Genomic DNA, 11455 nt, shown 5'->3' on the forward strand with positions numbered 1-11455 from the left:
ACCTGCGATCCCAGAGGTCTGACATTCTCGAATATTCATGTGCCTCTGCAAAATTGCATGAGATAAGTAAGACATGGTATCTTCTCAAAAGTTCTGCCTTTGAGCGTTAACTTTTATCTTACACTTTGGGAACTCAGATATACTGCTGCTTCCTAGCCTTTGAAAACCATATAGATACCTTTTCTTTTTCCAGAGCAGTGCAGTAAAAGGAAGAAATATCGAGTACACAGGTGTGATACTGATGAATCAGTTGTACTGTTTTTGGACTGTGATCTGATGCCTCTGGGTAGACTGGAGGACATTCTATTTCACTACTTGCACTTGTATTTAACTCAATCCTCTAATTTTTATTGAGGTATTGTTGAACACAAACACATAAGCCAAAAGTAAACCTGGAAAAAGGAAGGCTCTGCCGCGAGAATGTTAAACAAATTTGAAATCTCTGTTAATGCATCATCTTTGAGACACAGTCATTGACTGCATTTTCAGCATATTCCTTCACTTTGGTTCAGTTTCCTTTCCAGTTGAACACACAGTTGACTGTGTCTACTCAGTGATAGTCGGTTTGTGGCTGAAAATCTGTTGCTCTTGGTGTTGCTGGTGTTTACATCTTTCTTTCTGTATTGAGTTGGGACTAATACTAATCATTTGCTGTCAGGACCTTCATTTTTATGCCACTCATTTTATAAAGTGAGGGCAAATGGCCACTGAAATATTCAGTGATTAAACAAACTCAAACAAAGATGGCAGCAGAACTGCTGATCAGTGGCTAGCCAGCCCTTGTGGTCCCTGTCAGTGCTCATTTGGAGTGGATTCAGATTAAGGAAGGTAGCTAAGCATGGGTCCCCATTCTTCTGTTTACATGTTGCCATAAGGGAATTTCTGAGCACACACCTGTAAGTGTATGATGAGTTAAATACATGTGCTAGTATACTGATACACTAGGTATATCCTAAAACACAAAATAAGCTTTTTATAAGGATAATTTTTTTCCTTCAACAAATTTCTTTTAGTATATTATATGTGCTGCCGAAGCGAGCACTCCTTCAACAAATTTCTTGTTCACCCCAAGGGTAAATACACCCCATTCAGAGACCCTTAAGTTGGTGGTATCATTAAATAATGTTAGAGGAATAGGTTTAAGAAGGGTGACATAGGACCTTGTTTGAAATGCTGCATTTTTTCAAGTGTGTCCCTTGTTTCCTTTGATGTTTTATTTCTGCCAGTTGTTGACTTGAAGTTGACCCAATGTATTATGAAGGAAAATAAAAAAAACAAGCCCTGAAAGGTTGTTGGTTCAGTTCCCAGTCAGGACACATGCCTGAGTTGGGGGGGGGGGATGCAGGAGGGGCAGCGTATCGATGTTTCACTCTCACATCAATGTTTCTCTCCCTCTCCCTTCTTTTTCTAAAAGTCAATAAACTTTTTAAAAAAAATTTTACTTTAAAAAACAAAAGAAATCCCTTTGGACCCTAGGCAGCAGGGCAAGAAAATACCATTGAGAGGCAGTAGACTTTGAAACGCATGGACTCAACCACTACAGCTCTGGATATGAGTGGGCAATGTATTTGCTGTGTGACCTTGGAAAGTTAATTTCTCCAAACTTCAGTTTCCTCCCTCCGAAGTAGCTTGTGAAAATTAGCTGAAATTGCATTAACTACTTACAAGTATTTAGAACAACGCCTGGTGTACTGCAGGGATGAAGTAAGTGATGATGGTTAAAATAGTTGAATGCCTACTATGTGCCAGGTGTCCTTGAGGGAGATACTGTGTTCAGTCTCTATAGTAACCCAGGGAGGTGGGTATTTTAATTTGAGGAACCTGAGAAACAATATTTTGGTCTGGATCAGAACTGGTATTCAAATTCAGGTCTGAGGCATAGCTCTCAACCACATCATGGGCCTGCCCCCGGTGAGATTGCGCAGTCCAGAGTGGGCTTAAAAAATGTTAAATTTTTTTTTTTTTTTTAAATGAATGACGCAGGCAAGTGGCAGAGAATGCTTGTGAGTCCTTTGAGAGAAAAGTAAGCCTTTGTTCTTTTTTTTTTGATGGGATGGAGCTGACCAGCATTCCCACCAGGGCCTGGCACACATCCCCCTCCTAAGCACCGCCCCAGCCCAATCTATGGCTGCTGCTTCCCCAGGTCAGCAGCTGGTTTCCTGGGCCAATTTGATCACACTTGGACCTTCAATCCTCTCTAGCTGTTAAGAAGAGGGCTGTGGGTGTGGTTAGAGTGATCAGGGTTGTGCCCCCACTAAACAGTGGAACTGGGATATGGCTAAGATTCAGGGCAGCATATCCGTCTAGACCTCAGTACTAGGGAGCTGGCTATCTGGGGGCTGTAGAAGGTCATTTCCCTCCATTTCTATTTCTTCCACTCCCCCCACTTAGTTCATCTGTTCTCCAATACCTTAAGTTCCTTTAATGGTGATAACATGTTTCAGTCTGTGGCTTAGATGAAGATGCTTTGGAAAGCAAAGACTCAGTGAATGAAGTCACTGTGTAGTCATATAATCAGGTGTCTGGTCATCTGAGAGGTGGGAGTATGTATGTGTGTGTGTGCGTGGTCTGCCGTCTGCCCGACAGTCTACAGTAGAGCTGGGACTAAATCGATGGGAAGAGGCAAGAGAGAAGAAACAGGACACCTTTTTCATGTGCTCACAGTTCTGTTGAGGGTCCCACCTGGTCAGGCCTCAATTTTTTTTTTTTAAGTTTTATAATAATCGACACCTATTGTATGCCAGGTGGGGCAATCTGGCTGCAGAGTGCTGTGCTGTCTGAATAGAGTCCAGTCCCTCTAAGCCACTTTATAGAAGCCATTTAATAACCTGGGATCTTGTTGAAGTGCAGATCCTGATAGAGTAGGGCAAGGATGGGGCCCAAGATGGCATTTCTAAGGAATTCCCAGATGATCCACAGATTACATGGAGTTCCTGGATGATCAATGGCAGTTGGGTTTTGGTGTGCCTACTAAGTTTACCAGTGGTTGGTACCTAGAGGGCTGTGCCTTGAGTGCCAGGTGGCCAAAATTTTACTCAAGAAGATACTTGGGTTCTAGAGCTCTCTGTGGTAGTTTTTTCCAGTGTGGGTGTTACCCCCTCTGCAGAGGGGTGCCCTACATATTTCTAGGGGATCATGTGTCTGACTGGCAGTGCATCTCTGGAATCTCCCTCCTTGATTGCTTTTCTCTCCTATTGATTCACCCATCATCACCAGCTCTCAGAAACCAGTTTGCATGTTTATGCTACTAAAGTGTAAATGACCGTTAGGTGACATTTCCTCCTAGGAAGGCTGGTGTCTTCCCTGGAATTAAATTGTGGAACTTAAGGACCAAGTTTCGATTCAGCTGTGAGCTGGAGTTGGAAATGTTGTGGGACAACTACCAGGTATCAGTGAAGTAATGAAGGCAGTGGTCTGCCTTGCCTGTATGAGTTGGTATCTACTTTGCTGGGCTTCTCAATAGTGAACAAAGAGGAAGCCCTTCCCAGCAGTGGCTAGAAGCCATTGTTAGCACCCACTTAATAACTTTAGACTCATGCTTTGGCATTCCCAGAATCCTGTTCTGATCTTGAATGTGTTAGTAGATTTTAGCTCTGATAATATCACCCGTACTTTCTTTGTCCATACAGTCCCATATATATATTTATTTATTTATGTATTTATTGATTGATTTCAGAGAGTAAGGGAGAGGGAGAGATAGAAACATCAATGATGAAAGAGTATCATTGATCTGTCTCCTGCACGCCCCTTACTGGGGAGTGAGCCCGCAACTGGGGCATGTGCCCTTAACAGGAATCAGACCCGGACTCTTCAGTCCACAGGCCACTGCTCTATCCACTGAGCCAAACCAGCTAGGGCCACACAGTCCTTGATAATAAGCTCTCATTGCAACGTTGCACTTTGATATTTAAAGGAACTGTGTCTTTCTTTCTCCCCTCCCCATCCTCTTCTCCCCTTCTCTTCCCTTTCCCCTCTTACTTATTCTTTGTCTCTCTCTCCTCCACTCCTCTCCTGGCACACATACCCAGTAGTCTATCTGCTTGTATGAGGTGGTCTAGTGTGGTTTTCTGAGCGTGCACACCTGCCTTGCTACATATCCTTCTTTTCTCTTTCTATTGACTATAGAACAAGACTTATTTTTCCAGTGATATTTTCCTCTTTGGTGAAATAATTCTCATTATGAACATTTAGCACACATTTTGAATATTTATTCAGCTCCTAAGCTAGTACCACTCAGAGCTGGGAGTTGTAGAAGCAATCTGAAAGCCACGGTGAGCACTTCTAAGGGTAGTAGGAAAACAAAGAGGTGGGCCCGTCCTGTGGATGGTCACTTGTCTGCTGGGACCTCTGAAAAGCAAGGGTGTAGATGTCAAAATTCTGAGTCTGCTATCTGGCCAGTGCCATCAAAGATGGTTTTCTTACACAGTGGTGACTGGTGAGGTGGTGTAATGGGGGGAGCCTTGGACTGTAACTTGGGCAAGTCACTAAAAGCTCGGAGTCTTGGTCTCCTTATCTGCATGGAAGGGTGAGTGCGATTCTCTGTCTGCCTCGAGTGGTGGATGGGTTAGGTGATGCCATGTTGGTGACAGAAGTGCTTTGCAGGTTGCAAGGTGCTTCCAATGGCCTCCTTGATGAGGGGAAAGTTGAGTGGTTTCTTTACAAGGTAAAAAGGGATTCAAATAAAAACAAAAAACTTTGCTTAACTGGCTGCGGAGCCCATTCTTCTGAATTCAATTGTAGCACTAATTCCTGTTGTTTGTGAAGTAAAATTATACAGTAAAGATGGTGTAACATCAAATAATTTTATACTCTATTAGGGGTGTTAGCTCCATTTTATGGTTACGGAAATTGGGGTTCACTGGGGCTCCAAAGCTAGTTCTCAGAACTTAGTACCCTCTTTGAATACAAAAACTGGGCTCAACACCCTCCGAGCCACTCAAATACCAGCCCCGCCCACTCCTGCCACTATTTGGGAATGAGGAATTAGAAGCTCTTTGAGAGGCAGGGGTCAGGGAAGAGAACTTTTCTTGTGTCACCCATAATGTGGGCTCACATTTGGGACTCTGAGAAAACTCTGAATTGACCGGACCCGGGCAGGGACTTACCATTGGCTTCTTCCCAAAACATGTCCTGAAGAAACTTCCCCAGGGCCTGGCCATGCCAGTGGGACTGAGCCCCTGACAGCTTGATTCCAACATCAAAGGGGGCGTTGAACTAGGAGGAGAGTAGAGAGGACCCAGGAAATGTCAGAGGTTACAGCCTCCCACACCCCTGCCCTAAACACTTCATCCCAAAGGGTCAGAGAGGGAAAGGGCCTGTGGGCCCAGCAGGTGCACTGAGGGATAGCTCAGTTTTCTTTGTACGCCCATTCTTTCTGCCCCCTCCATCTTTAAGAGGCTAACCTTGACACTCTTCCTTTACTGCTAAGGTAAAAGCTGCGGTGTCCCCTAGCAAGCTCCCTCCCTGCCGTGCAGTTTTTTTGAAGACAATGTTGAATCGCAATGGTGGAATTTCAGGCCCTGGCAGGGAGGTTTGGGGGAAGTGGGCTTACCTGGTGTACATAGCACTAGCCTACATGATGGTCTCTGCCCCCACCTCTCCTTTCCCAGGTGCTTTTCCTCATATGCACAGGCCTCTGTTCAGTGCAGGCAGGAAGCTAACCTTTTCCTAGAGCTAAGTTCCTTCTTTCTTAGCTTCCGTTTTTTTTTCCTTCTGCAGAGAGAGTGCACTGTTTTCCCTACTTGGCAGTCTGTGAGGTGATTTCCTGTCACTAAAAGCTTTGGGGAAACAGGAAAGAGATGTGTTTGCAGCCACATCATTGTTTTCTCCCTTGAGACCAGAGACTGTATCTTTATCTCTGTTCATCCAGTAGCTGCCTCAGCACCTGGCCATGTTGGTCACTGAGATGTCTGAACACCTACCTCCATGGGTCAGTGGAGGACTCGATGCTGGAAAGAACCCCTGGTCATTGGTCCTTCTGCCCACTACCCTCCAGACAGGAGGTGTTACCCCCATTTTCAGATAAAGCAGCTGAGACCCAGAGAGGTTAAAGGACTTGTTTGAGGCCTGAGAGGAGTTGGTGGCCAAGAACTAGAATGCAGGATTCTTAAGTCCACCAGTCCCGGGACCTCTGCTAACCCCAGGGGTGTGGCAGCATCCAGTGTATCCAGCCCTCGGTACCTCCCCTCCAGGCAGGTACCACTATGACTCCTATTTTACAGATGAGCGAACTGCTCAGAGAAGTTATTAAAGCAACAAATGGCTGTTTGTTCCTTTAAAACAATTTACCTTCCCCATTTGTCTTCACTGTGAAGGTGGAGAGTATGGGGAATGGCATGATTGGTTTTTTAGGGAACTTGGACCCTCCCGTTATCTCCCTTCAGTAAAGATTCAAAGATACATCCCCCTCACCCCCCATGGCTAATGTGGGGTGGTCAGATCACTGGAACAGACTTCTTAGGGACTTGCTGGCTGGAACTGGGTGGCAGGGTCAGTTGAGAGGCGGCGTGGCGACTGGTGGGTGGGAGATGAGCTTCAGGTGACCTGACAAGACTCCCTTGGCGTCTCATCTGTTCAGCGGGAGATGGGTGGGGTAGAGGAGTGGGAAGGACTTGGTTTGAAAATATTAAAGTTCTGAAACTAGATTTTAGGAGGAAAATGTTTAAAGGAAGTGGGGGGCCTGGGATGAAAGAGGCGGAGCCCTAGGATGGGAGGGGCTCCCAGAAGGTGTTGCTGGCCTCCTGCCCCACCTTGTCTCCTACGGCTACACCACCTCCCAGACATTTCAGACTTCTGGTTCTAGCTGAGGCAGCCCGGGCCGGTTTCTTCTGAGGCCAGCCTTTGTGGAAACTAGAAACTTCCAGCCCTGCCTTGAGTCAGCCGCCACTGAAATCTCTTCCCCATCTGGGCTAATTTAGAGTAACCCCAGCTGGGGGAGTACCTGCCGGCGGGAGCTAGCAATCTCACTAAGAGAGTTCCCTGATTTTCATTTAAGGCCATCGAGTGCGGATGTGGTGGGCTGAGGATGTCCCAGGTGGTACGGAGGAAGTGCCTGAGAACACCTTTAGGTTTACAGAGGGTCAGAGAAAGCATGGGTTGGGGAGCTCATCCCTGACGGGAGAAGTGGCTGGTGGGTGGTTAGGGAAAGGCCAAGGCAGGACACACTTCAGCTTCTCTCAGGCCAGAGAGAGTGAGAGGCACTCGCCCTCTGTCAGACCGTAAGGAGGAAGAGAGGACTTGGGGACTGACTCAGCCCTGACCTTCAGTTTTACTGCTGCCGCCCTCCGGCTGTGGCATCACAGACAAGTACATTGTCTGAACTTCTAATCAATGAGGGCAATGATACCAGCTCCCAGCAGCTCGGTAACTGCCATGGTTGAGTATTAAGTACCATCCAGGGAATTCTGGTTTCTCTGCATGGAGGTGTCTGTCGCCACTGAAATCTTGTCAGAACTGTCTGATAACCACACACAGCCAGCCTTTCAGGAAAGTTACCTGGATGGCCCTATGAAACCCATGTCTCTCCCCTCGCCCCAGTCCCCCCTTCCTAGTCCTCCATTTATCTCTAAACTATTTCCTTATCTCAGGCAAGATTAGCCAGAGCCAGGGCAAGCCTGGCTGGTCTGTCTTCCGCGAGAGGGCCCTGCAGCCCCGCCAGCAGCAGCTTGCTGGCCAGGATGCGGTCTGGGCGCACTGCAGCCCAGGTGAGGTCTGAGAGGCCCTGGGCCAACCAGAACGTTTTCTGCGGGGAAACACCTTCAGTCTATGACCAGCTGTGTCTTCCTGGGTAGCTTTCTCTGGGCACCCCGTTTGCTGCACCCTTTGAAAACATCTGGTGCCTGCTAGTGTCCCCTGCTCTCTCCTCTGCTCATGGTTCCTGTACGTTCCCATTCTGTGGTAGCAGAGTTATTCTCTTAGATATTTGCCTCTTCATGGGCACAGACCTCATAGAGCACAGTGCAGTCAACTATTTTCATGCTGGTAAGTGGACCCCTGTTCATGCGATCGCCCCCAGCCTTCCCCTTCTCTCCCCCGTTCCCCCACCCCCACCCCCACCCCCCCCACAAAAGCATAAAACTACAGAGGAACCAACCCGAATTTCCAGCTCATCCTCTGCCCCTTCCTCCCGATTTCCATCTTCTGGGCGGAGCCAGCCTTCGAGCTCTCGCTCTCGGGGCTGCAGTTTGGCCGCTGGCTTCTTGGACTCCTTTCTCTGCTGGAGAGAGAGAGTTTTCTTTAGTGCCCTAAGCCCCCATATCCTTCCAGAGCAGAGAGAGGCGGGGCCTATAAGTCAGACCCAGGGCCCTCCTTTGTGTTCTCTGAGAAGGCTGCCCAGAGAGGTTGAGCCACTGCCCACGTCACACAGCTGGCTGCTATGGCAGGGCTGGAATGAGATGCCCCGTCAGAATGTGGGTCTTTGTGGGGAGAATCTCACCTGAGCTTTCTGGTGTTCAGGGCTCAGGAAGCTGGAGCCTGCCATGGCCAAGTCCACCCAGAGCACACTGAGGAGCAGCAGGCTGCAGATGGTCCCCGGGGAAGGCATGGCCTCAGCTGGGTTGGGACAGATGGGCCTAGAGAAGAGAGAGTCTCCAGTTAACACGCTCCCCCTCCTCTCCCTTCGCGTCCACTGCCCTCCCAGCGCCTCAGAATGCAGGTAGGAGCCTAGCAGACAGGGCTTTGACCTGGGATGGCAGCTCTCCCCACTGCCTAAGGCAGAATGAATTGAAGGATGTCTGTGTTCTCTTCCAAGACTGTTCAGGGCAGATGCCTTGGCAGTGGATTCCCCATGTGTTTGCCTCAGCCCCAAAGACCTCGCCAAGCTTCTTAACAGGTGATGAAGCTGACCCAGCAAGATCCCCAGGAGACCGAAGCCCAGTTATGTGTGAGCAACCAGGCTGCCCCAGCTTGTGCAACCTCCCCTTGGTTCAGATGGGCCTGTGAACGGCCAGTAAGTTAAACCCATAAGCAAACCCACAGAGTGAGAGAGGCTGCCTACCTGGGATTCCTGGTGGAGGTGACGCCTGGTGGCTGGCTGGTCCTTATATAGGAAGCCTTGTGTTTGTTTTAAACCAGCAGCCTCATCTCAGGGCAGCCTAGTTTCCAGGGCCTGATTTACATTCCTTGGGTCCTCTGGGTAGAAATCAACAATGGAGGTTAAATGCCCAGAGAGATTGTTGGGTTGGCTTGGGGTGGCCATCTGCTCCAGCTGTCCACAGATGGCCCCGACCCTGGTTTCGGTGGGAGGGAGAGGAGTGGCCGGGGGCGTCCAGGCTGGCTTTGCTGCTCTATGAGATCTCACGCCTTTCTGATGAGATTGGGTGGGTTCAGGGTGGCATGGCTGTAGACTTCACTCCTTTCTGAACCCCCCTCCGCTCTGGATAGAGTGAGTTTACCGTCATTAGCTTTCTAGTCCTGCCCCTGCAGTTCTGACTGACGCTGCTCTGGCTCCCACAAGCCTCTGGAGCACAAGGGAGCCTGGCTCATGTAATTCTGCCTCCCCAGTGAGGGAAGTCCCTCTTTACAGATGAGGAAACTGCTGGGAGGGTCGGCAGCATGAGCTCCTAACTGTCCTCTAAGGAGCAGGTGTAGGGATCATTTTAATCAGTGGTTAAACCTCAGTCATTCCTCCTGGGTGAGGCATGATGACTCTGCATGGCTTGGTGTTTCTTGTGGGCTTGCCTCCCCTCCCCCAGCCCAGTTCTGAGGGAACAGATTGGATCTGGAGGCAGAAAGGCTGTGACCTGCTATTGGCACAGGCAACTACTCAAATTGGTTGGTGTTAGGCAGATCACTAATAATCCCCCTTGTGGCAGGGCTGCCTCTCAGTGGTTTTGAGGATTCTTATAATCTGTAAGGCAGCGTACAGATGACAAGTATTTTTGTATCTGGCCCAAGACCTTGTGCCAAGCATGTGCGATGGTCACACGTCCTTGGATGAAGGGTTAACTAACCTTAACCTGTCTGAGTGCTTCATCTATTGGATGCCCAAGCAGTGACTCCTAGGGTTGAATGCAATGTCTGTATCTAAGTCCCAGGAGAAGCTCACTTCACGCTGGGGCTCCGTGCAAGAGGCAGATGGTGGCAGTGGAGCAGGCTTTGAAGGGAGGGCATCGCTGCAAGCAGAGTGGCATGAGTGATGGGAGCAAACAGAGACATGGTGTAGACCGTTGCGGACAACAGTGAGAAGGCTGGGTGGCTTGGAGGATGGTGGTGGTGGGAGGAGGCCAAAAGAAAGGCCTCGAAGGAGTTGGGGTCAGGCTCTGCACTGCCTCGAAAGCTGCTGGCACAAGGAGCGTGGGCTTCATGTGCAGGAGGGAGCCCTCTGAAGGGTCTTTAACAGGAGGGACAGAGCATAGAATCATGAGCGAGTTGGAAAGCCTTAAAGACTTGGGATGCTGGACCTTTTATTTCACTGGAAGAAAAAAGACAACTTCCCCCAAAGCCACCCAGCCTAATCCAGTGCTCTCTCTCCTTCCTGCTTCCAGGAAATTCAGTGCGCTCCAAGCAGGGTGGGCCTGGGGCAGAGAACCAGTTAAGGGGAGGTCTTGAGGCAGTAGAACAGCTGATGGTTAAATGCCACCCGACTCGACGATTGACTTCAGGGGGCACAGGACCCATGTAGAGACTCTCGGGACAGTGGAGGCCCAGGAGGGGCTGGACAGCCCCTCAGTAGAATGTGAGGGACTGAGTACCTCCTGCTGAAAAACATCTCATCACCAACTGCGGCGGGGGCTTCACCCTGACAGCCACCTGAGCTTAGGGCCAGAGGCTGAAGGTGGAGACGGGCGGGGAGAAGACCCACAGCTTGTTCACAGCCACCCTCGCCCTCACCAGAAGGAAACCACCTGAAACCCCAACTATGGTGACCAGGCACCAACCGAGACACGAAGCCTCTGCTTTTTCCTGACCCTGGAGGCCTCTGGAGGTAGGAACCGCTGTGTTGATCTTAGATAACAGCACCAGCGAGCAAACACCCACACGGGTTGTGTTATCTTTGGGAAACAGAGGTGGCCTGTGTGATGGAAACCACCCCGACCACATACCACAGAGGAGGCTGGTGGGAAGGAAGGAAGATCTGATGGACGGCAGAACCACCGAGGGAGGAGGGCGGCAGCACCCAGAAAAGTACCTCCGCCCACTCACAGCTGGGGACTGGGGACAGACCCGGGTGGGAATGCATGCAAATCGAGCAGGAGGAAGACCATCGACTTGGGGAAAGCCAACTTCCCTGGCTCACTTCCCCCCTCAGTCCTTCCCAGGGTGGGTAATACCAAGCCCAGATTGGCACCTCCCTGTGCCTGCATCCTCCTCAGAACTGAGGTGCTCTACGCATGCTTCCTCTGGATAGCTTGCTGGCTGGTGATTTTCTTCCCATTGCAGGGCCTCGAGGGCCTGCCTTAATGAGTGGAGAAGCACTCGCCACTTTAATTGCTATGTGTACATGGTGTCTGACAAC

General features: G+C 49.5%; 1 protein-coding gene across 2 annotated transcripts; it reads right to left on the reverse strand.

Moving 5' to 3' along the window:
- Positions 1–4150: 4150 nt before the first annotated feature.
- Positions 4151–9087, reverse strand: GHRL (ghrelin and obestatin prepropeptide). Of its 2 annotated transcripts, none has more exons than XM_059663554.1 (5): positions 8996–9087; positions 8435–8570; positions 8093–8212; positions 5106–5214; positions 4151–4347 (listed from the first exon to the last, which is right to left on the reverse strand). In XM_059663554.1, the coding sequence occupies exons 2-5, from the start codon at positions 8540–8542 to the stop codon at positions 4328–4330; spliced, it is 357 nt and encodes a 118-aa protein (XP_059519537.1). In that variant the 5' UTR covers positions 8543–8570; positions 8996–9087; the 3' UTR covers positions 4151–4327. The 2 variants fall into 2 exon arrangements, with proteins under 2 accessions (XP_059519537.1, XP_059519536.1); XM_059663553.1 differs by having other exon boundaries at positions 8093–8215.
- Between the last annotated feature and the right edge of the window lie 2368 nt (positions 9088–11455).

This window comes from Myotis daubentonii, chromosome 14 (genome assembly GCF_963259705.1).
Source record: "Myotis daubentonii chromosome 14, mMyoDau2.1, whole genome shotgun sequence".
Lineage (NCBI taxonomy): Eukaryota > Metazoa > Chordata > Mammalia > Chiroptera > Vespertilionidae > Myotis > Myotis daubentonii.

Excerpts from the sequence above, each read along its gene's own strand:
- GHRL (XM_059663553.1), bottom strand. The coding sequence starts at position 8,542 with ATGCCTTCCCCGGGGACCATCTGCAGCCTGCTGCTCCTCAGTGTGCTC. Across the intron at positions 8,216-8,434 it reads CTGAACACCAGAAAGCTCAG|CAGAGAAAGGAGTCCAAGAA; the intron begins GTGAGATTCTCC and ends CTCTCTCTCCAG. Across the intron at positions 5,215-8,092 it reads AGGATGAGCTGGAAATTCGG|TTCAACGCCCCCTTTGATGT; the intron begins GTTGGTTCCTCT and ends CTCTCCTCCTAG.